Source organism: Anser anser (genome assembly GCF_964211835.1).
Source record: "Anser anser genome assembly, chromosome: 1".
NCBI lineage: Eukaryota > Metazoa > Chordata > Aves > Anseriformes > Anatidae > Anser > Anser anser.
In genome coordinates, this window is record NC_139720.1 from 193551185 (window position 1) to 193572223 (window position 21039).

General features: G+C 41.2%; 2 protein-coding genes across 8 annotated transcripts in view; one reads left to right on the forward strand and one right to left on the reverse strand.

The window, feature by feature from the left end:
* The window catches only part of IFT88 (intraflagellar transport 88), a 46748-nt gene extending 35718 nt beyond the window's left edge, over nucleotides 1–11030 (reverse strand). For 2 of the 4 annotated variants that reach the window (XM_083848412.1, XM_083848411.1), the window contains exons 1-10: nucleotides 10875–11030; nucleotides 10271–10365; nucleotides 9241–9303; nucleotides 7967–8023; nucleotides 6707–6760; nucleotides 5133–5196; nucleotides 4987–5056; nucleotides 3877–3967; nucleotides 1838–1942; nucleotides 488–594 (exon numbers count right to left, since the gene is read on the reverse strand). In XM_083848412.1, the coding sequence (XP_083704538.1) occupies nucleotides 488–594; nucleotides 1838–1942; nucleotides 3877–3967; nucleotides 4987–5056; nucleotides 5133–5196; nucleotides 6707–6760; nucleotides 7967–8023; nucleotides 9241–9303; nucleotides 10271–10365; nucleotides 10875–11010 (842 nt within the window). In that variant the 5' untranslated portion in view covers nucleotides 11011–11030. Of the gene's footprint in view, nucleotides 1–487; nucleotides 595–1837; nucleotides 1943–3876; nucleotides 3968–4986; nucleotides 5057–5132; nucleotides 5197–5693; nucleotides 5776–6706; nucleotides 6761–7966; nucleotides 8024–9240; nucleotides 9304–10270; nucleotides 10366–10874 lie in introns of those variants that run through there. The other 2 variants (XM_083848413.1, XM_083848414.1) reach the window with 2 other exon arrangements.
* A 4104-nt stretch (nucleotides 11031–15134) lies between these two features.
* Nucleotides 15135–21039, forward strand: part of CRYL1 (crystallin lambda 1) — a 63447-nt gene continuing 57542 nt past the window's right edge. For 2 of the 4 annotated variants that reach the window (XM_083848448.1, XM_083848451.1), the window contains exons 1-2: nucleotides 15135–15373; nucleotides 18029–18061. In XM_083848448.1, the coding sequence (XP_083704574.1) occupies nucleotides 15150–15373; nucleotides 18029–18061 (257 nt within the window). In that variant the 5' untranslated portion in view covers nucleotides 15135–15149. Of the gene's footprint in view, nucleotides 15374–18028; nucleotides 18062–19001; nucleotides 19167–21039 lie in introns of those variants that run through there. The other 2 variants (XM_083848449.1, XM_083848450.1) reach the window with 2 other exon arrangements.

The following is a 21039-nucleotide window of genomic DNA, read 5'->3' on the forward strand; positions in this document are numbered from 1 at the left end:
CCCAGAAGGAGTTAAAGCAGTAGTGAAGTCTAAAAAAGAGCTATCAATGTAAGATGTATATCTGATTTTGATTGTGAATTGAGGAATGAGTAGAAATTTTTTATAGTGCGCTCCAAGAAGGCAGCTGTAAATAAGCATCTCTGAGAAAAAGCGAGTGGAGTCTGCAGAAGTCTCAAAGATGTGCAAAATACTGAAGGAAGATTTTAGAAGGGCAAGTTGAGTCAAAAGAGAATAAAATAGTATTAGAGCAGACAATGTAGCATGTTCCATGAGAAAATCATGTATTTGACTTTACGTTTAGCTTAGCTCATGGAAAGCAAAGATTTCATGAGCACAACCCCACTAAATGAGAGCAGGTCAGACAGTGTGTATCTGCCAGTCACCCTGGCAGACATGAGAACTGAGATCTCTGTGAGTCAACACAAGGGAGAGGAAGTCCTGATTTAGAAAGCTTGGCTACCAATTTTAATTCATTTTGGAATGTAACCTACCTCCATTGCTGAACATCTTATTCTTCACTATAACTTGATAAGTATTCAGTGCTTCAGCATACATTTCATTAGCAGCATACTGACTAGCCAGATTGAAAAGAACCTATCAAAAAATGGAATTATAGGTACAAGAAAATAAAAGTTCTCTCAACAGTAATAAATTTGAGTTCATAGCAGACAGTTTCACATTAATTTTACCTAAAAAGTATTGATTTCATTTTATTCTTTTCTTTTTTTTTTTTTTAACTTAACTACGAACAAAAATCATGCTACATAAAGACAGTGTTATAATGCAAGGTTATTAGAAGCATTTGTTTAAGACAATACTCAGAAACTATGTAATTTATGACCAACAACGTGTGGAAAACTGTCCTACTATCAGTGGTCCCTCAGTTTACGGAGAGATAATTTTTTGAACTGTTGTTTCAAAACAGAAGTTCCATTGGGGTCTGGTAAAATACTTAAACATTTTTCTGCCCAGCTTTACTCTGAACTTCACTGTAAAATTAATGACTGAGTCTGCCTAACCTGATGTATTCATTGCTTATCATTTTCTCTACAGCAATACCTGGAGTATAACCTTAAATTTCTCCCGAATATTTTTATTTATGTTGTAACCTTTTTTTTCAAAAAAAAAAAAAACAGCAAAACTACTAATTTGAAAACCAGAAAGTAAATCTAAATATCTGCTTTACAAGTCAGGATATTAATATGTCCTTTTTCACATAATATATTCCCTGACACTTTATGGTTCAAAATAAAGGCAGCGTCTGTCTGATCTCTTCTGCTTTCTTCATTATATTTTCTAGACTTGTTTTTGAAGCATGGGGTTTACATTTGTTATATTTTGATATTTTAATATGCATGCTTTTTATGTGAGTAGGTGGCTGGAATTAATGTTCATGGGTGCAGTTCTTCAATTAATGTTGACTATGTGGTTCCTGTGGTACTCAAGAGGGCATAGACTTGCAAGGGAATAGATTTGATAATATATATGGATCTTTGCAATCCAATATTAAGTTTTTAACTTTAAGAAGTCATTCACTTTATAAACTTTTTTTCTTTTTAAATTTAGACTGTATCTGATCTGAACACGCAGGGAAGTGGTGAAGTCCCCATCCCCCCACCCCTGGAGGTATTTAAGATGTATGGACGTGGCACTAATGGACATGGTTTAGTGATGGGACTTGGTAGGTCAGGTTTACGGTTGGACTTGATGACCTTGAAGGTCTTTTCAACCCTAAATGATTCTATGATTACAATAAACTCACTTAGCAAACACTGAAACATCATTAATAGGTTAGCTACCAACATGCCTCAGTCACTGAAGATTTCTAAGCGCTTACTGAGTATGTGAGATCTAAGTTGATGTTTTCTGGAGTAGAAATTTGTTCACGTTGTCTCACCAATACTCTTTCCTTTCTTCCAGCTTCTTTTGCTTTTTCCAGAGCCTTAAATAAATGACCAAAATTTAGTGATGCCTTGAATCATGTCCATTTTCTTCAGATGCTCAGACTGCACACAGTGCTTGAAAAGTAGCACTATAACCCACAGAAAGGTGTTGATTGGCTATAAGCAGACATACTGTTGTCTAAGTCAGCTTAGCTGTAATAGTTTTAGAGAAGTATAGTTACACTGTGTATATGTACATATGCCATAATCACAACTGTAGGAACGTATTAATCATAGATTTGAAAGGGGGAAGGGATAAAACCAGGCTCCCCAGTGATAAGGTATGGAATAGCATGCCAAAATTTGAGGAACTGCATGTTAGTGAGATCCTTCAGCCAGCTCCATGAGGTGCTGGGTACAATGAGGCACGTTTGAAATGTTTGTACACCAATACACGTAGCGTGAGGAGGAAGCAAGAGGAGCTAGAAGCCTTGGCTCAGTCCCAGAGCTACGACATCATTGGCATAAGTGAGACCTGGTGGGAAGAGTCCTGCAACTGGTGTGTTAGGATGGACACAGGCTCTTCAGAAGGGACAGGCTGAGCTGGCAAGGGGGGGTAGTAGTGCTGGATGTAGTGGAGGGGTTGGACAGCATGGAGCTCGCAGCTGGCAATGACACAGCTGAGAGCCTCTGGGTAAGGATTAAGGGACAAACAAATAAAGCAGATGTTGTGGGAGTCTACTACAGACCACCCAGCCAGGACAATGACACTGATGAATTAGTCTTTAAGGAACTAAGAGATAACCTCTAGATCAGCCCCTCTTGTCCTTTTGGGTGACTTCAACTTGCCAGATATTAACTGGGAAAATCACACAGCTGATACATCAAGTCCAGGAGATCCCTAAAACACCTTCATGGTAACCTTAGTACAGGAACTAAGGGAGCTAACTAGGATTCTAGATTTGTTGCTTGTAATCAGAGAGTGTCTTGTGAGTGAAGTGGTGATTGATGGACATCTTGGCCATTGTGGCCATGAAGTAGTTGAGTTTAAAACCTTTAGTGGTAGAAGGAAAACTGCCACCAAAACTTCAGTCCTGGATATGGGGAGAGCAGACTTCAGGCTGCTTGGGGTACTAGTCAGTAAGGTCTCCCAGTAACCCAGTAGTTTAGGAGCTAGAGTTGGCCAACCCAAAGGATATGGAAAAAAGTATAAGCCTTGTCCTAAAAAGTAAGAGTTAGAAGTTATTTTGATACACAGGAACCCAACCAAGATTGGTGTGCTTTATTGCCACTGTCCTGTGAAGGGTACTAGTGTTTGCAATTCAGGGTGTGCTTAGCTTGGAAGGTCCCCTTGTCTGAAAAACTGCAGAGAAGATGAAGTAATTCATTTTGCTGCTAATCCCTTATGGCGCAACAAAAGCAATATAGTAAGGGTCTTCCATGTGCTACAGCACCAGTAAATCCCTGACAGAGAAGGCTACTGTGGAGGTGGATTACATGCAATTGACCCTGGTGCTAAGGATCAGTCCTGGATGAAAATGACATTATCCAAAAGGCCTGAGTAATACCAAGAAAACAGAATGCCACTCAGACAAGATCCGTACATATCTGGGGATCAATTTTTGCAAAGATGGTTTTTACATGCCTGATATGGAAGAAGGGTCTGCCATTTCCATAGAGTCCATATGTTAAACTGGACTTATCTGTGCCGGTTATGATTAACAGATTAGACCTATATGAAGAGGCCAGTGGAGATATGGGGACAGGAGTCTTTATAACACTGAAATCCTAACAAATACATACATAACAATAGAAGTCCTATCTTTACTGGGGGGCAACACAAGCTATCACTGTATTGGAAGAGTCATAAAATTAGAATTAAGATGATTTTAATAATTTGAAGTGTTTGAACCCCAAACTAATTCGAATCATCTAACTATGCAAATTGTGCTTCAAATAATATCAAAAGAGAAATGAAATCCAGAAAAAATACCAATTTCAAGTCTCCACAGCTGTTGGCAATGCAACTTTCTTCAACCAGTTCATTCACTTTTTTTTCTAACTGCCTAATCTTCTCTTCTGAACTAAAAAAAAAACACAAAACACAACAACAACAAAAACAAAACAAGAATAAAAGGATTGATTACCACCAGTAATGTAATGGCAAACACTAAGTTTTTATGCAGGATACTCTCAATAAAACAACTCAGTGATGTATCAGGTCACAACTAACCGATTTTCCCATCAAAGAAAATATAATGTGAAACTATGCCCAGAGAGAACCCTCCAAAGGTATCACATTCATACACACAAAGACCTAAGAAAACACAAATCCTCTTATGAGAACATGACAGACATGCAAATTTCATGCACCCAATTTGTTGAGGTGAAACAACAACAGAACAAGCAGATTAACTGGTGAAACTTCCAAATCAAATATCTTGTGAAACAAAATATTGTATTAAAAGCAATTAATTGAAACTCATTTGCATAGAAAACTTTAGAGCATAGCTTGCATGTGCAGATTTTGGTTAAAAGTTCTTATTCAACTGTATTTAAATAACCTCATTTAAATAACCAAACATTTCAGTAGGATTCCCTACTCCTACATACCTATATTTAAGGATTTAAGCTCAAAGACTTCCTCTCAGCCTGCTCACCAATATTCACACCAGACCACAAGACTTTCACAACCTCAGTTCTACCTCAGGTGTCAAGTTCAGACAGCAAACAGGGAGAAACAGCAGGCAAACCCACGCAAGTCCTCGCACAGAGCTACGCGCATCATGGTGTTCCTTGCCCGGAATACATTCTTTCATAGTTCTCCACAACCCTGTTCAGTCTTAAGAGTATTTGTGTGGCAACAGCTACATCCAGGCTGCTGGGCTACAGTCAGAGCCAAAAATCTCTGAAATCAGACTGTCCCTAAAGTCAGTGCAACTACTCTAGGGAGTCAGCTAACCATGTATATAAATGTTTGTGGCACTACACAAAGTTACAAGTTTGGGCCCTCAAGGATTTTTAATTGCCTGGATGTTTCTAAGCTCTGCTATCAGCTGTTTTTTTTTTTTCTGTAAAAGCTTTGAAATCATTTAGAACAAACCTGTCTGGATTTTTCATTTCCAAAGGTGGAACGGGACCTCTTGCTTGGCCAAGAGGATCAAATAAAGAACCTGCAAAATTAACACAGTACTGAAAATTGTAAAATAACATCTTCATCTGGCAGACAGCAATTTCTACAAACCGTACCTCTCATAGCTGCCTTAGTGTAACCTGCAGCATGCACTGCTGTCATTGGTCGAGAAACCCCATCCTTAAATAAAAACAAAGAAACATTGAGTGTTTGTAAAAAAACAGATTGTGGACAGTATGTGCATCAGTTACATATTACAAAACCTTTAAATACAACAAACAATTGTTACCACCTCAGAAAATTGCGTATTTTTAAACTGTTTTTATCGACCTGTGTATTTCCCAAACATTATACATTATAACTGTCCACAAAGAAGAGCAGCAAACAGCATATGGAAACTAGAATTGATACAAATATGCACTGAAAATTGTACACGTATTCACAATACTTAATTTCACACATTTTTATTTTTAGAAAAATCTTAAGAATTGTTGGTCTTGAGATCTGTAATGTGCTTTAGCTTACTGTCTGTCATACTGTTTCAGAAAGCAGATTTTTTTTCTTTTTATTACTAATTTTACACTATTTTTAGACTTTGCTGGTAATCAGAATGTTTGATTTGATTTAAACCAAGAGAGACAAAAAGAAACTAGAAATTTTCTGTATTAGTAACTTACTATCAGACAGTTCTTCCCCAAAATGTCTGACCCAACCCCAATACCATCTTATTAAACTAAAAAAAGTCAGGCCCCTGAGTGCAACTCATAAACCTTAATGGTTTTGACCACCTGGGACCTCCGCCCACACACCCTACCCATAGGTCCAGGAGCTTTATTTAAGCTCAGCCCTGGGCTCCCAGCTCTTCCCTAGTCTATGCTGAGGAGTACTGTTTTCTACGTTTGCTATAACACTTCTTTAATCCAGATTTCATCCAGCAGAGTGACTTCCTGGATTAATCTCAGCCTTGCTGCCATGGATGTGCCCAAGGGTCACTGCTCCTAATCATGGCCCACGCATCGAATTTTTGGCTTGACCTTGAACCTGCTCCATCTCCATTACATTGCCTTATTTTCTGGACTTTTAGTTGGTCATAGCCACCATTTCCACGTGGAACCTACTTGGCTTGCTCAGGTACTGTGGGACTGTCTGGGCTGGTGAGGCCCCCTGCACTGCTGTCCATGTGATTTCTTCCTGGGCTCCTGGTTTGGCTTGGCTTCCCTTCCACTAGGGAGCAGCCCCATTCCTAATGTTCTCTGATAATTCCTGTCTCCCACCTGGACTGACACAAAGTGGATATATATTGATATATATTTAACACAAAGTCAATAAGTTTAAGGATGGTGGTATGGAAAGTCATGGATGCGTTGCAGTAAATTCTTTCTGAAGTACAAATACATAAGAAAGATGTAAAAAAAACAGAATTTTCTTCCTCTTTCAAAGAAAAGCTATTCAATGTATGTCAGGAAGTTTTAAAAACAATTACAATGATACTGGCTCCAACTGTGTGCTCAGATAACATACTCAACAAAAACACATTTGCTGATAGCAGTAGTACTTTAAAAAAGTACAAATTTAAAATAATCTTTTGTATTCTTATTTCAATTAACTCTTAAATATTTGTATCAAACCCAAACATGTAGCAGACATAACTGTTGTGAGACAATATAAAACAAATACTAGAAACTTTTACCTGTATAGCTCCTGTCATTGGTCTTCCCATAGATGAAGTTAAAGTTGCCTTTGACTACAAAAACAAGGAACTTGTTTGAAACTAGTATTCACAAGGCACTAGAAGCCTGAAAAGGCCATACATAGTCTTTCCACAATTTAGTTTTAAGAGCTTATTAAACTCAGAATTTCTTAGTAGAAGTCCCATTTACATTATTCATGTGTAACATACTTGTGCCTGGTAAACTTGAAGATGTGGACCACTTCAGTTAGCATAAATATTTAATACTGTTTTTATGTATTTGGATATTTCTGCCAGGCCTTCAAAAGATGTAAATTCCATGGAAATTTCTAAGGCAACAATATTTTCCAATATTAAATTGTTGAAATTAATTTCAATTATTAAAAATTATGCATTTCAAAATCCATTACAAGTAATTTACACAAAACACTGCAGTAAGGTTCTGAGTACGGCTGATACAAGATTACAAACTGTAATTCGTCTATTTTGTTATGTTTTGGACAGCCTCCAAACATCATTTCACTGCAGAGTTTTTTTGCACTTAACTACGAATTTTGGGGAGAGATTTTGTCATACTTTCATGCAGATTTATTTTACAATAAACACAGATATGCTTTGAAACTGCCAGTGGCTATCTTTTCCATTAGCTGACATGTCACATATTGTCCTTTGGTATTACTGTTAGAAGTGTAAAGGAGTAAATGTATGAAACACTAGTAAATACTAAAGGTTGCTACACATGCAATACAAATAGACAAAAATAAAAGGTCTTCAGGCCATGAGAAAATATTCCTGATTTCTACCCCTAAGTTTTACTGTTTTACCTACTATCCATCACGTATCACGATTATTTTTTTCTCCTGCTTAAGGCTGTATTTACATTAATACGGATTGTGGAGCAGGAGAAGCAAATTTGCAGAGTGAAAGAGGTAGTATCATGGACTGGACAGTGCTTTGGGGGTTTCTATCTCTAGGGTGGTCCTGCAGACTGATCCATTACTGGTTGGAGAACACTTGATCTACTTCTAGACTGCATCACTTGATTTAGCTTAATTCAAAAGAGCATAGTTTGCACACTCCAAGACCGGTCTGTGCACTTAGAAAATTAATAAATAAATGTCTAACTGGAGATCTAAATGTCTAACTGGAGAAAATTTAGACAAGAGCTTTTTGCAAGGGATTAAATGATAAACTTAATTTTTGGCATTTTTTTGGTAAATATCTCACTTTCATTATATATACAATAGAACAAAAACCTACCCCAAATGCAGTACCTAAAGGTCTCGAAGCTGATGTACCGGGTATTTTGGCTGTCACCTGGAAGGGAGAAAGAAAGCAATGAACAACTGTGTGTTGATTAGTATTTTTACACAGTGAATTTGTAGAAATAATGCTTCAACTGTTATACAACTTGTAGAAATAAATTATTCTGGCAAATAAGTAATGCTAATCGGACAGTTTCACCTCTTCTTTAGTCATACAATATGTACCTCAAAAGTGCAGGTACCAAACCTGTATTTAGTTTTGAAAATTGAGAGGGGTTATGTCACAGCTAAACAAAAGTAAGAATTGACGTAATTTACATGAGTATGGAGGAAAAAAAAATCAGAACAACACATGGTTTTCTAGATTACACTTTCTAGGATGTATCTCAACCTTAGTATAATGCCAGGGCCAGTAATTGTCTGCATAGAATATTAAAGTCCTTTGATAATATTTAGTTTTGTTCTTTAACAATCCTTTATTTCATTTCAAACATCAATACATGTTTCCAACCAAAATTCCTTGTTTGCTGTCTTCCAGCTTAACTCCAGAACTTAATGGAATTAATATTATGCTAATTTTTTACTTAATTTTCTATCAATATTTAAAACACATCTTCATGTTAGTAGTAGACAAAAAGATAAGAGACAAACTTTGCTTGGGTATCAGAGCTAAAATTAGAGCTAGGGCTCTAGAGAACTTCTCCACTAGTAGTGTAGAAGTACCTGGAGTACTGCATTTGGCTCTGGGGGCCCCAGAACAAGAAAGACATGGACCTGTTAAGTCAGGTCCAGAGGAGGGCCATGAAGATGAGAAGGGCTGGAGAACCTCTCCTGTGAAGACAGGCTGAGGGAGCTGGGGTTGTTCAGCCTGGAGAAGAGAAGGCTCTGGGGAGACCTTACAGCAGCCTTCCAGTACCTAAAGGGAGCCTACAGGAAAGCTGGGGAGGGGCTCCTTGTCAGGGAGTGCAGTGATAGGACAAGGGGAATGGTTTTAAACTAGAAGAGAGTACATTTAGATTAGACATTAGGAGCAAAATCTTTACTCAGAGGGTGGTGAGGCCCTGGCCCAGGTTGCCCAGAGAAGCTGTGGATGCCCCATCCCTGGAGGTGTTCAAGGCCAGGCTGGATGGGGCTTTGGGCAACCTGTTCTGGTGGGAGGTGTCCCTGCCCATGGCAGGGGTTTAGAATTGGATGATCTTTAAGTTCTTTAAGTTCCCTTCCAACCCAAACCATTCTGTGATTCTATGATATATTTTAATATGTACTTACAGGGGGTCTTCTCCCATGACTTGTTCTTGCTGCCTGTTGAAAACCTATATCATTTTCTAAATCCTAGAAAGAATAAAAGAACTTCTTTAAACCTCACCATCCAAAGCCACAATCCCAGAACATTTTGACTGCTGAAAGCAGACAGGTAAAAAATGATTCTTCTTCCAAAAACACTTGATAACTGAATGATAAGTTTTACTGACAGTAAGTAATGATTTTAGTTGGTCTACCTTTTTTGGTATTTTAGATTAAGAAATCTTCATTATTTCCTGAAAAGTGTAACCCTGAGGACGCAGAGCTTAAGTGATGAAATATAACTCTTTTTTTTCTGTCCAAAAGCTTACTCTTAGTTGTTTTTCTGAATTTTAACTGACATCAATGTCTGTCATGCCCATGCATTAAGATATCTCATGTCATTGAGGTTACGCTAAAACTCCCATTGACTTGACTGTAGGGATTTCACGCAGAATGCCAGGGAAGTCTGGCAACGTTAGTCCTGCTTTAGGTAGGGTTGTGGGGTTTGGACCAAAATACACTCCTGTTCCCTCTTATTGCTCCAATTCCACTACACCAGCAGTTTCCAGAAAGTGGTCTGCAGGGTTACTCGGCCATCCCAGATGCTCTACTGGTTGCATAGGGAGCTGCAGGGGGCGGGGAACTCTACTCATTTCTCATCTCCCTCAGCTGCAGCACAGTAAGAGACCAATGACTGGTAAGCTGCCTCTTTTATCAGGAACCTTGCAGCTGCACACCACATTGCATGTGAATATGAATATGGACTTCAGATAATTAGAATTTAATAAATTATAATCATTACAGTGTATTAGACCTGCTACAAAATCATTTTGTTAGAGAAGGTAACTATCAGAAATAATTATTCCAAAAGATCCTGGTGAAACTTCATAATTCTTGCTAAATACAGAATATTTCACTTCAAAGCAGTAGTGTCCTTGCACATTACTGTACCCAAGTTTGTACTTAAAAATGAATCCTATGTAAAGGAAAGGTGGGAAAGAGCAAGCACTTTTACCTCTGTGTCAAAAGTGGGATTATAATCATTGTAGCCAGAATAAAGATCATCTTCATCTTCCTCAGGAGCCAGGTGCACGTTTTGCATCATTTTTTCTGTGAAATAGTAAACATGACAAATATGACATATAAGATACATATATAAATCTTAAATATAATGGTGATGCCACCACCTCCCTGGGCAACCTGTTCCAATGCCTGACTGCTCTTTCTGAGAAAGAGTCTCCTCATTTCCAACCTAAACCTCCCCTGGTGCAACTTGAGGCCATTCCCTCTAGTCCTATCACTGGTTATCTGTGAGAAGAGGCTGACCCCCAGCTCCCCACACCTTCCTTTCAGGCAGTTGTAGAGAGCAATGAGGTCTCCCTGAGCCTCCTCTTCTCAAGACTGAACAACCCCAGTTCCCTCAGCCGCTCCTCACAGGACTTGTGTTCCAGGCCCTTCCCTGGACACTCTCCAGGGCCTCGATGTCCTCCTTGTAGTGAGGGGCCCAAAGCTGAACACCGTACTCGAGGTGCGGCCTCACAAGAGCCGAGTACAGGGGGACGATCGCCTCCCTGCTCCTGCTGGCCACACTATTCCCGATACAAGCCACGATAGCCCACCTCCTGCTGCGGGAAGCCCGGGCCCGATCCTGAGCCCGGGCCCCAGGCCCCCTGCCCGCGTTGCCCGGGTGACGGGTGCAGCCGCGATCCCCTGATGCCCCGCGCCCGGTTGCCAGGAGACCAGAGCGGGGCGCATGCGCACAGCCGCCGCCGAAGCCTTTGCCCCCGCCTGGGCGTCTCTCCCCCGTGAGGGCGGGTTCCCGCCGCAAATGGCGGCGGGGGATGGAGGGCGGGGCTGGAGGGGGTTGGCAGGGTGCGTGCTGCGTCCTGAGGGTTAAAAACCAATACTTTTTGTAAACTTCACAGAAATACAATTCTGTCCTCCACTTCTTTGGACAGACTTTTAAAGTGGATTAGTGTTGATCCCTGAGCTAGAGCTACATGTGAACTAAACTTCACTTTTTTTTGCTTCTTTTCGGACTTATTCTTACCTGCAAACGCTTACACATACACTTAATTTCCCGAGTTAGGTTGTGCATAGTTCCAAGATGGGAATAAAAAGATGTGTCATACAATGGACATAACAAGCAAGTTTTGTTTTCCCCTATGCTTTCCTCAGCTTCCAGAAGAGGAACACAAAGCTCCTGTGAGGGATGACAGGCTCAACAGACTGCCTGCCTTTAGTCCATGGGATAATGATAATATAAATGGAAGTAAGATTTCTTATCTGCTGGACATTGCTTTGCTGTGTCTAGAAATAAAAATCTGATGAGTGACAGCTAGTTTGCCCACAACAAATCATTGCACTCTGTGAACTGAAATGATCCAGTGTTCAATGGGAAACAGAACAGACCAGAGACCTCTGAACTTGCCTACAGCATTTTGAGAGAGAAAAAGATTTATGAGGCCAATTGTAAGCTGCCCCTGCTGCCTGACACTGAAAGATATAGATGACACCTAAGAAAGCTACAAAGCTACTACGCAGCATGTGGTCAGCCAGGATACCCTTTTTATGGTCAAGGTTTGTGAGCATTACACAATGTCTGTGCTTTCTGCTGCTCACCTTCTTTCAGCCTCAAAGTCCTTTCAAAAGAGATAAGGCACAGAGGATACGAGTGAAAGGTCTTTCTATTCCGGCTCCCAGCAAGGGAAACAAAGATAACATAAAGAAGTATTAACACATTATCGCTTCTTGTATTAACTTGTTAACGTTCCATGCATGAACCACTTTCACACAGAAACTTTAGACTTGAGACCTTTGGACATGAGAATCTTTATCCCTGGCATTTCTGAAATACAAGTATTTTGCTGAGTAACAGACTCCAGGTGGAAAAAAATTTCAGGTGAATTACTTGCCACAAATTATGAACTTCAGGATAAAAAATACATATACACTACTATCCTCCCTTTTCTGCCTGTGACCCCTCATGTAAAATTAAGCCTGTGTTTTTTAGATTTTCTGTCGGTCCCCAGACACACTCAGACTGAGCAGCAGGTACATGCTGTAGCAGAAGCCCTAGCTCTGCTACCCAGCTCGTCCATCTCAGGGACCTGTGCATACCAGTGCTCAGTGCCTTGCGGTGTTTTCAGCCCAATTCTTTAGGGCACTGGAGAAAAGGAACTCCATGCTAAGGAGTCAGGGCACTTATTTTGTAAATAAAACAGTGTCAGGACACAACTGGAATCTGTGTTCACATCAAACTTCCTTACCCTCCAAAACCAGCTGTTGGAAGATGTTCCTGGCCTCTATTCCCAGACCATACAGGGAAGTGTATGGGAGAACAATAATTAGCTAACACTGTAATGGGCTACGTTAACAGCAGAGAGAGTTGACTCCAGCCCCTGGTCCAGCACTGTGCATTGCCCACATTAACAGGCTTTATTTATGCTTCTAAAAGCTGTAACTTTTTTTATTTTTCGTGAAGTATAAGTAAACTTTAATGCATAAAGATTTAACACAAAACCTCAGTCTCAAGATCCACCATGACAACACTGGGCCTTACTCATGGGATGGGATTATGAGACATGCTCTTCCAAGGTTGCACAATGGGGTGAAACCCAAGTGATACATCTGCCTTTACTGTTTTGGGTTAAGTCCTGAGGGTGACCTGGATTGTGAAGCTGCCCCCAAAAATGTTACAAGCAGCCCAAGCAACATCATATGCTGTGAACTCCCGATCATTTTAAGATGTCAGCACTGTCACTAAATTAAGTTGTCCAACTCTTTCTCCCCCTTCTGATTTTAATTCCTGTCCCAGATCTGTATGCTGACTTACACTGCGTTAGCTGTTTCTGCAATTAAAGCATACTACAGATCTGATTTTGTTGTTGTTCAGTTAACTTTTAAGACATTGTGTTCCTGGTCTCATTGATTCAGTGAAAACTTTATGGCAGGTTAAGGAGACCACAGAGACATCCTCTTAAGCGAGGAATTTCCTTGCAGTTCAATAAATACATGGTGCATCTGTCTTTTTGCAGCACTGACGCTGCAAGTAAGGACTCAGACAAACTGTTCCAGCAGCTACTAACTTGGGTTCAGGGGTTACTGGCCTCTGTCTGCATGTTGTAATCATTGTTGGCACGTGCCCTACCCTTGCTCTGTCGGTTTAACTGTTTGTCTGATCTACCCTGAAGCTGTGTTTTTCTTTTTTTGAAATCATTCTGAATTGGAAAAGTATTTCTCCCATTAAAATCTTCTAAAAGTGAGTAATTTTCTAGCATTGAATTTTGGTCTGACCAAACGTTCAGAACTTTTCTACTACCATGTGAAGACACTTCAACTTAACTGTCACACACAGTAAAGCTGCCATTAACCACTCCTCTCAAAACTTCATAGATCTTGTCAGTATACCTACAGAAATTGTTGAGGGGAAAGAAAATATGAAACATGTTTAAAATTAAAGCATTTCTAATACTTTTTCTTTTTTTCTTTAGTTGACAATTTAAGAGTTGAGTAGTAATTGAACTTATTGGTAACAAATTTATTGTACTGAGAATTAAAAATAAAAATTAAAGCCTCAGATCAAGCTCTTCCTATGCTTGGAAATTCAATCTTCACTATTTTGCTGAGTGAATTATGTTACAGCCCTGATACTCTGGGCTCATTTATCTCATCAACATAAAGAGATACGTATTGCATATTACTTTCCTCTTTTTATCAAGCATATGAACGGTACAGGTGTCAGAGCCTTTATACATTAGCTCATTATTCCTGAGCTGTTAAAAAATCTCTGTAGCACTTTTTAACATAAAGTTCTTCCAGTAAAGGTTTCCAAGCATAAAAAAATAAGTCTTTTGTCTCTTGTAGGAGACTTAAACTTTATATTTGTGATCTCTAAATTGCTGTGCATAAATATATATAAATTATATTAAGAGAAAGTTTAAAGATGATGTTTATAGATCCACTCTTGCTGCAATGATAAGTACAAGGATCAGAATTTTTTCAGGGTTAGGTTCTCAATAAAGAATTAATTAGGTAAAAATATTGTAAAAGGTTATACTGAAAATTTTCAATAGCGTTATTCAAATATCGTTCCAAAGGGGGGATTATATACATTATAATTGTCCTAAATATCAATTAATATTTAGCCTATTTATTAAAGCAAGTAAATTTATGTTCAATTTGAAAACAAACAGAAGTCAGTGGAACCTCCTTATAATCCATGTTATAAGTAATACATATATTGTAGTTTGGGCTTAAAAGACATTTACAACAGGGAAATTATCTTGTTGATGGGTATTTCTACTATTATAAGATACAATTCTCCCTAGCTTTGCTAAATCATGCCTTTGCGTAATTTTTTACTATGGACTTTCCAATTGCTGCAGATTGTTCAAGAATCAAGTTCTAGCACTACTGGTAATATTTGCATCAGACCACTTGCACTGTGAATGACCACCTAAGTTAACTGCATAAACTACTAGCAATAATTAGAGTTATAGTTTTAATTGTAGTATAATTTTAAAGTAGTCACTAATTATAATTAGTGTGCAAGCCATTAGTTAGAACTCTACATAATAGGAATAAAGTTACTAAATTATTATTTGAGCTTATTATGTTTCCTGAACCATTAGTATCATAGTAGTAACATATCATAGCTAACTACAAAAGAAATGTTCACCAGAACAATCCAAATGTACAAGTAACATATTAAACCAATCTAATACTTAATGAGGGTGAACTATGCCTCTGTTTTCATCCTACTCCAGAAGTTCAGGCTAGGATACTCTGTATTTTTGAGGCATGTGATTCCCTTATTTTCTGCATGGGAACTCACCCTTCCATCTCCCACACATTCCAACCCCTACTGGTCCCAGCAAGCATTGGAGACTCCCATGTCATTTATTCCAAGACTCTCTTATAGTGCCCTGCTCCTCCCCTACAGTAATCCCACCTCCTCTCTGCAGCCAATACGGGTTTTCACCTCCTCCCAGGGGGCTGCAGAGGAGCATGCTCAACAGAGACTAGAAACATGGAGGAGTCAACTTTGCAGCTCCCAAGATGACAAGTCAGGTCTGCTCCTACTGCTGTTGGACTTCAGAAAAGAATACAGAGGCTGGTGAGTGCATATGGGCTCCACATAGGCCTCTTCTGCTGCTAATGTAAGCTCTACTTCTCAGTCCCTAATGGAGCCCAGAGCTTTCCACCATATTATTGGTAAAAGGTTTTGATGAAGCCATCAGAAAGGTTTTGATCTTCAGCCTTTGGGCTGAAGATATCTTCTGGCCTTCCCATGTGAACTGCAGGAGAGGGAGGAGAATCACTACTCCTTATTCTTGGAGACTCCAAGTACTGGGCCTAAAAGTCCTTATTTTGCGCAAAAATCATACTTTATGGTTTTTCTTTTTAACCATATTGTCTTCCCTTGACCTATGCTTCTTACAATTTAATTCTCTGCATTCCTCTTTCATCTTGCAAACCTCTCTCCTATTCATGTGTTGACAGTTTGGGCTCACTGGTGAGTTTGGCCATTGGAAACAATGGGGCATGTGGCTGTTGTCGTGCCCTAATAAAATAACTAATGCAGAGTTACATAGCATTGTTACTGCTACATTGAAGGTAATAAAATAGATCAGATTTCATTACCGTAGACCTCTTGTTTTGTTCACCAGCAGGGTGAAGGCCTTGTAATTGCTGTTATCACAACTATGATTAGTTCTCAGATAGTTCCTGTAGTAACCCCTCCTGAATTGTTTAACTGAGCTCTTCATTTTGCAATATCGATTTGCCCGGCTATAACTGCTTTTGTCTCTTAAAGTCTAGTAATTCTTATGACAAGTCCAGGTATAAATGCACACCTATGTATATCAAGGAATACTGAAATAACCAGTGGGTATTTCCAAATAAGAGTGATAGTGAACTTGTTTTGAAAACCATGGTTCCCAAGCCCAAAATACATCAGTTTTATGTTCTGGGAACTTACTTTTTTTCTTTGAAGTAAAAAGTTGAGCCCACAAAGTATACATTGCTTCAGTTATGCTTTGTCTAAACAAAGTTCTTTGTAACACATGCCAAGTCATGCCATTTCAAATTAGTCTTCAAAGGAGCAAAACTGGTATTTGCTATAATCATAAAACAATGCTTTCTGTGCCAGCCTTAGCAAACTGTGAGCCACGAACTGGCAAGGCCAGGTTTCCTGCACACTGCCCTCTTACTTACTTCCGTCTTCTTGTGGCCCAGGTATCTCTGCTTTGCTCCTCCTACATCTCCTAACTGCTGGCAGCTCTCAGGTCACACGTGCAGCATTTAGGTCCTGAGGTCACGAAGATACTGGCGTGGTTTTCCATCTGCTGTCCTATGACTAGTCCTCATGAAAGCTTTAGGAATTTACACTTCTGAGATCTCTGTTTCTGTGCTAAGTATGGCTGGACTTAGTGAAGTGCTAGTGAGGGTCTTGGACATACAAAATGATTATGTTTTTAGTTATGTTATGTTTTTGTATTTTTTTTCCCCCTTGGAAACTAGAAGAAATGATAGCCAAATAATGTTTCACTGAAATTTTTCATCAGTAATTACGAAACACTTATTCTGAAAAAAATGTATCAATTTTCAACTTGGTTTTCACTATGCCAGTAACACATAACTTACAGGTGGTTTTCAGCTATATTAAGAGTACAGTAATATAATCAAAGAATCATAGAATGGCTCAGGTTGGAAGGGACCTTAAAGATAGTCTAACTCCAAGCCCCTTGCCATGGGCAGGGATGTCACCCACTAGATCACGTTGGCCAAGGCCCCATCCAGCCTGGCCTTGAACACCTCCAGGGATGGGGCATCCACAGCTTCTCTGGGCAACCTTTTCCAGTGCTTCACTACCCTTACAGTGAAGAATTTCCTCCTAATGTCTAATCTAAATCTATCCTCCTTTCGTTTAAGACCATTCCCCCTTGTCCTATCATTATCTACCTGAGTAAAGAGTCCTCCATCTTTTTTATAAGACCCCTTTAAGTAATGAAAGGCCGCAACGAGGTCTCCCCGTAGCCTTCTCTTCTCCAGGCTGAACATTCCCAGCTCTCTCAGCCTTTCTTCACAGGAGGGGTGCTCCAGCCCTTTCATCATCTTCATGGCCCTCCTCTGGACCTGCTCTAACAGTCCCACATCTTTCTTGTGCTGGGGGCTCACACCTGGATGCAGTGCTCCAGGTGGGGCCTCATGAGGGCAGAGTAGAGGAGGACAGTCACCTCTGTCCACCTGCAGGCCACCCCTCTGTTAGTGCAGCCCAGGACGCAGTTGGCCTTCTGGGCTGCAGGCAGGCACTGCTGGCTTGTGTCAAACTTTTCGTCCACCAGAACCCCCAAGTCCTTCTCTGCTGGGCTGCTCTCAATGAGTTCTTCTCCCAGTCTGTGCTCCTGTCTGGGATTGCCCTGACCCAGGTGCAGCACCTTGCACTTGGACTTGTTGAACATCATGCAGTTCACATGGGCACAATTCTCCAGCCAGTCCAGGTCCCTTTGGATGGCATCTCTTCCTTCCTTGGTATCAACCGCACCACTCAGCTTGGTGTCATCTGCAAACTTGCTGAGGGTGAACTCAATCCCATCGCCTATGTCATTGATGAAGATATTGAAAAGTGCCAGTCCCAGGACAGACCCCTGAGGGACACCACTCGTCACCGGCCTCCTGGACACAGAGCCACTGACCACTACTCTATGGGTGCTTTGCTATCTTTGTTAACAAGTAGGCATTTAAAATCTTAAATTTTGTTTCTTTTCAGGAATATCCAGCATGATTACAGAGCAACATGCAGGTGAGTAGGAACTGTATAGAATTAGAAAAAATGAGTAACACAGCATTCCAGCAGAACAGCTGATACTACAGAGCTGTCAAGATTATTAAAAAATTATGTTGACATTCTAATGTCACGTTTTTTTCACAATATAAAAAAGTTTTTGTGCAAAAATCAAGGAAAACCAACAAAAATATATTATTTATCAGGATTCAAGAGAAAAGTATTTTAACAGTATGAAATTATAAATTTTTACTATAATTTAATTACAATATATATATTATAATTTATTATAACAAATTAATTTATTGTATTACATTTTATTATATTTTTATTATAATATTATTCCCTAATGGAAAAAAAAAAGGAAATATTTTGGACTTTGAACTTCATTTTGGAATTCATTTGTGCCCTCATCAGGAAACTGAGAGCTGTGGGCTTTGACACACTTTCTCGTACTTTCTGTGGCCCAAGCGTCATGGGATGGGGGCTTTGCTTCTTCAGAGAAGGCTGCAAATCCCAGGGCCCCCATCCTCGAAGGTGTTTCAGTTTCATCAGGAGCTCATGTTGAACCTGAACACCTGATGTGGCCAGCAGGGTCTATGCTTTTGGACAGTAGGGTAACTTGGGCCTCAACTTTAAGGCCGGATTTCGGCAGTGGTTGGGTACACTCCCTTCGAGGCGGAACGGGCAGGCTGTACCCCAGCAAAGCCTGCCCTGAGCTTGGAAGGGGCTGCCCTCCCCTGCTGCCTCCTGGCACGGCGTGGGGCTGAGCACACAGCTCCCGTCCTTCCCCGGGGGGGACCGGAGCACGGCGCCCCGTTTTCGGAGGGGACGAGCCTCCGTGTAGGGCCGGCACGGCTGCGGCAGGAGACGAGGCGAGCCCCGGCCGAGAGCCACCGGGGGCGGTCTCCCTCCCGTCGTGGGAGCGAGGCGAGGCCGGCCCGGCCCGGCCCGAGAGGCGCGGCCAGCGGTAGCAGGAGCCAATGGGGGCGGCCGCGACATGGCGGCCGCCGTGGGTGGGGAGCGGGCGCCTTAAAGGCGGCGGCGGTGGCGGTGGTGGTGGCTGTTGCTCGGCCGCGTCCCCCGCGGGCATGGAGTCCTCGCAGGTTGCCGTGGTCGGCAGGTGAGGCCTCTCCTTCCCCGCCCGCATCTGGGGGGCTCTGGGAGCCGGCTGGAAGGAACAGCCGGGGGGCAGCGGGGCAGCGCCTCTCGCGGCCGGCCGGGCTCTCGGTGCCCTCTCCGGCCCGGTGCTGTGCCGCCTTGGTGCGGCTGGAAGCCCGCAGGAGGCTGGGGGCAGGTTTAACAGCTGCTGCCGTGAGCGGTGACCAGCCCTCGGGCTTCTCCCGTGTGCCCACGGCGTGGTCCTCGGTTGGGCACACCGCGGTGGGTTTGGCTGTGAAGGCATCGCTTCGTCCTCTTAAGCTAAAATTCGTTTATTTGAGCAATAACCTGGTTAGGCGACGCTGGCAGCGAGGCTGCTCGAGGTCGGAGGCACGTGTCTGGCTGCTGTCACGCGCCAGCGATGAAACCCGCCGCTACCGGTGGCACTCGGTGACATGAAGAAGTGTCCGGAGAGCTGGGCTCTGTGCTGCCTGTCCAAGGAGGGAACCTGCCACCCATAGCAGCCAAAGCCAAGCGAGCAGGTCTGGATCCATGGGCTGCAGCTCTGGGCCCAAAATGACAGTGCCTGCCTGTCCTAAAGGAACGTCTTGGGGTCAAGTGCATCAGCATCCTGCCGGGATGTTGCTGTCCTGTGCTACTGCTCCAGCGTGCAAGTCTGGTACCTACCACTGACTTCGTACGCTTGATAGTGCCAAAGAAATCACACAATCCTGAAAATCAATATCAGAATAAATTATTTGATCAAATGTTGATTTTTTTTTTTAAAGAAAGTTAATTTAAAAGTGCAGTTTGAGAGAGGTGATGTTTATAAAGATACTAATGGCTTAGATATACTTGTTTAGGGGTTCAGGTGGTCCAAACGCTTGTAGCTGAGAAGTATTTGTTAGCTGAAAAGTTATCATAGCTAACAAACGATGACCCATATGTTACTTTTCCATAAGTGCTTGTTCTGTAGTTTGCCTGAGAACTGCTGAGATCTGGGCTTGCTGCAGCGAAGATGTTTGCTTTTTCTTTTAAATGATCTATTTTATATAGACAGTAAATTCTCATTTAACAACACTAAATACACGGTTTCACCCTGCACCCCACCCCCAGTTATTTCCACTGATTCCTGCTATTTCCTGAAACTTCCTGTTTTGTTCCATTTTTATTCTTCTTTAACTAAATGCTGAACACGTTCCTGTTTTCTCTTCCTTTTCTTATCTGGCCTCCTGCTTTATCTCTGAATTTTTACCCCCCATATCATCGTTTACTGATGACCTACTTGCCTTTCGTTTTTCCAGTTGACAGACATTGCTTAAGTTTAATGTTACAAGGACAGCAATCTCAGAAATGTCAGGAAATGCATGTGATAATCAACACCAGTAATAATATTCATGGATATAGAGTTCTGTTCTTGTTGCTGTTAGGATTATTGTTTGTGATGTTACTTAATCTTGCTGTACTGTGTCTCAGTACTTATGTTTAAAGAGGCTAATGCCTGCTAGTAAAGTTACTTAAATTAAAAACCTGCATTGCTTTGGTAGACATGATGAAATTATCAGTTACTGTACATTTCCTTTATATATTTCTTAATAATGGGCTACAAGTAATATTGCTTTATCACAAGATGTGGGCAGACTGCTCCTGCAGGCCTCCAGCATGGTAGGATGTTTCATCTAAAAGCAAAGGTGATGCTAGACATGGGTAGGTGGAAAAGTAGCATAAAAACCACGTGTTTTTTTTTTCTTGGTTTTCACACGCTCACGGTATTTCCTGAATTGTGGCGGATCCATGAGTGCAGTAGCTGGGCCTTAGGTTTCTCTGATTATCTCTGAAGCAGGATCTTGAACTCCTGGACAAATGGGCTGCTCTCCGTATTCAGACTTCGAATT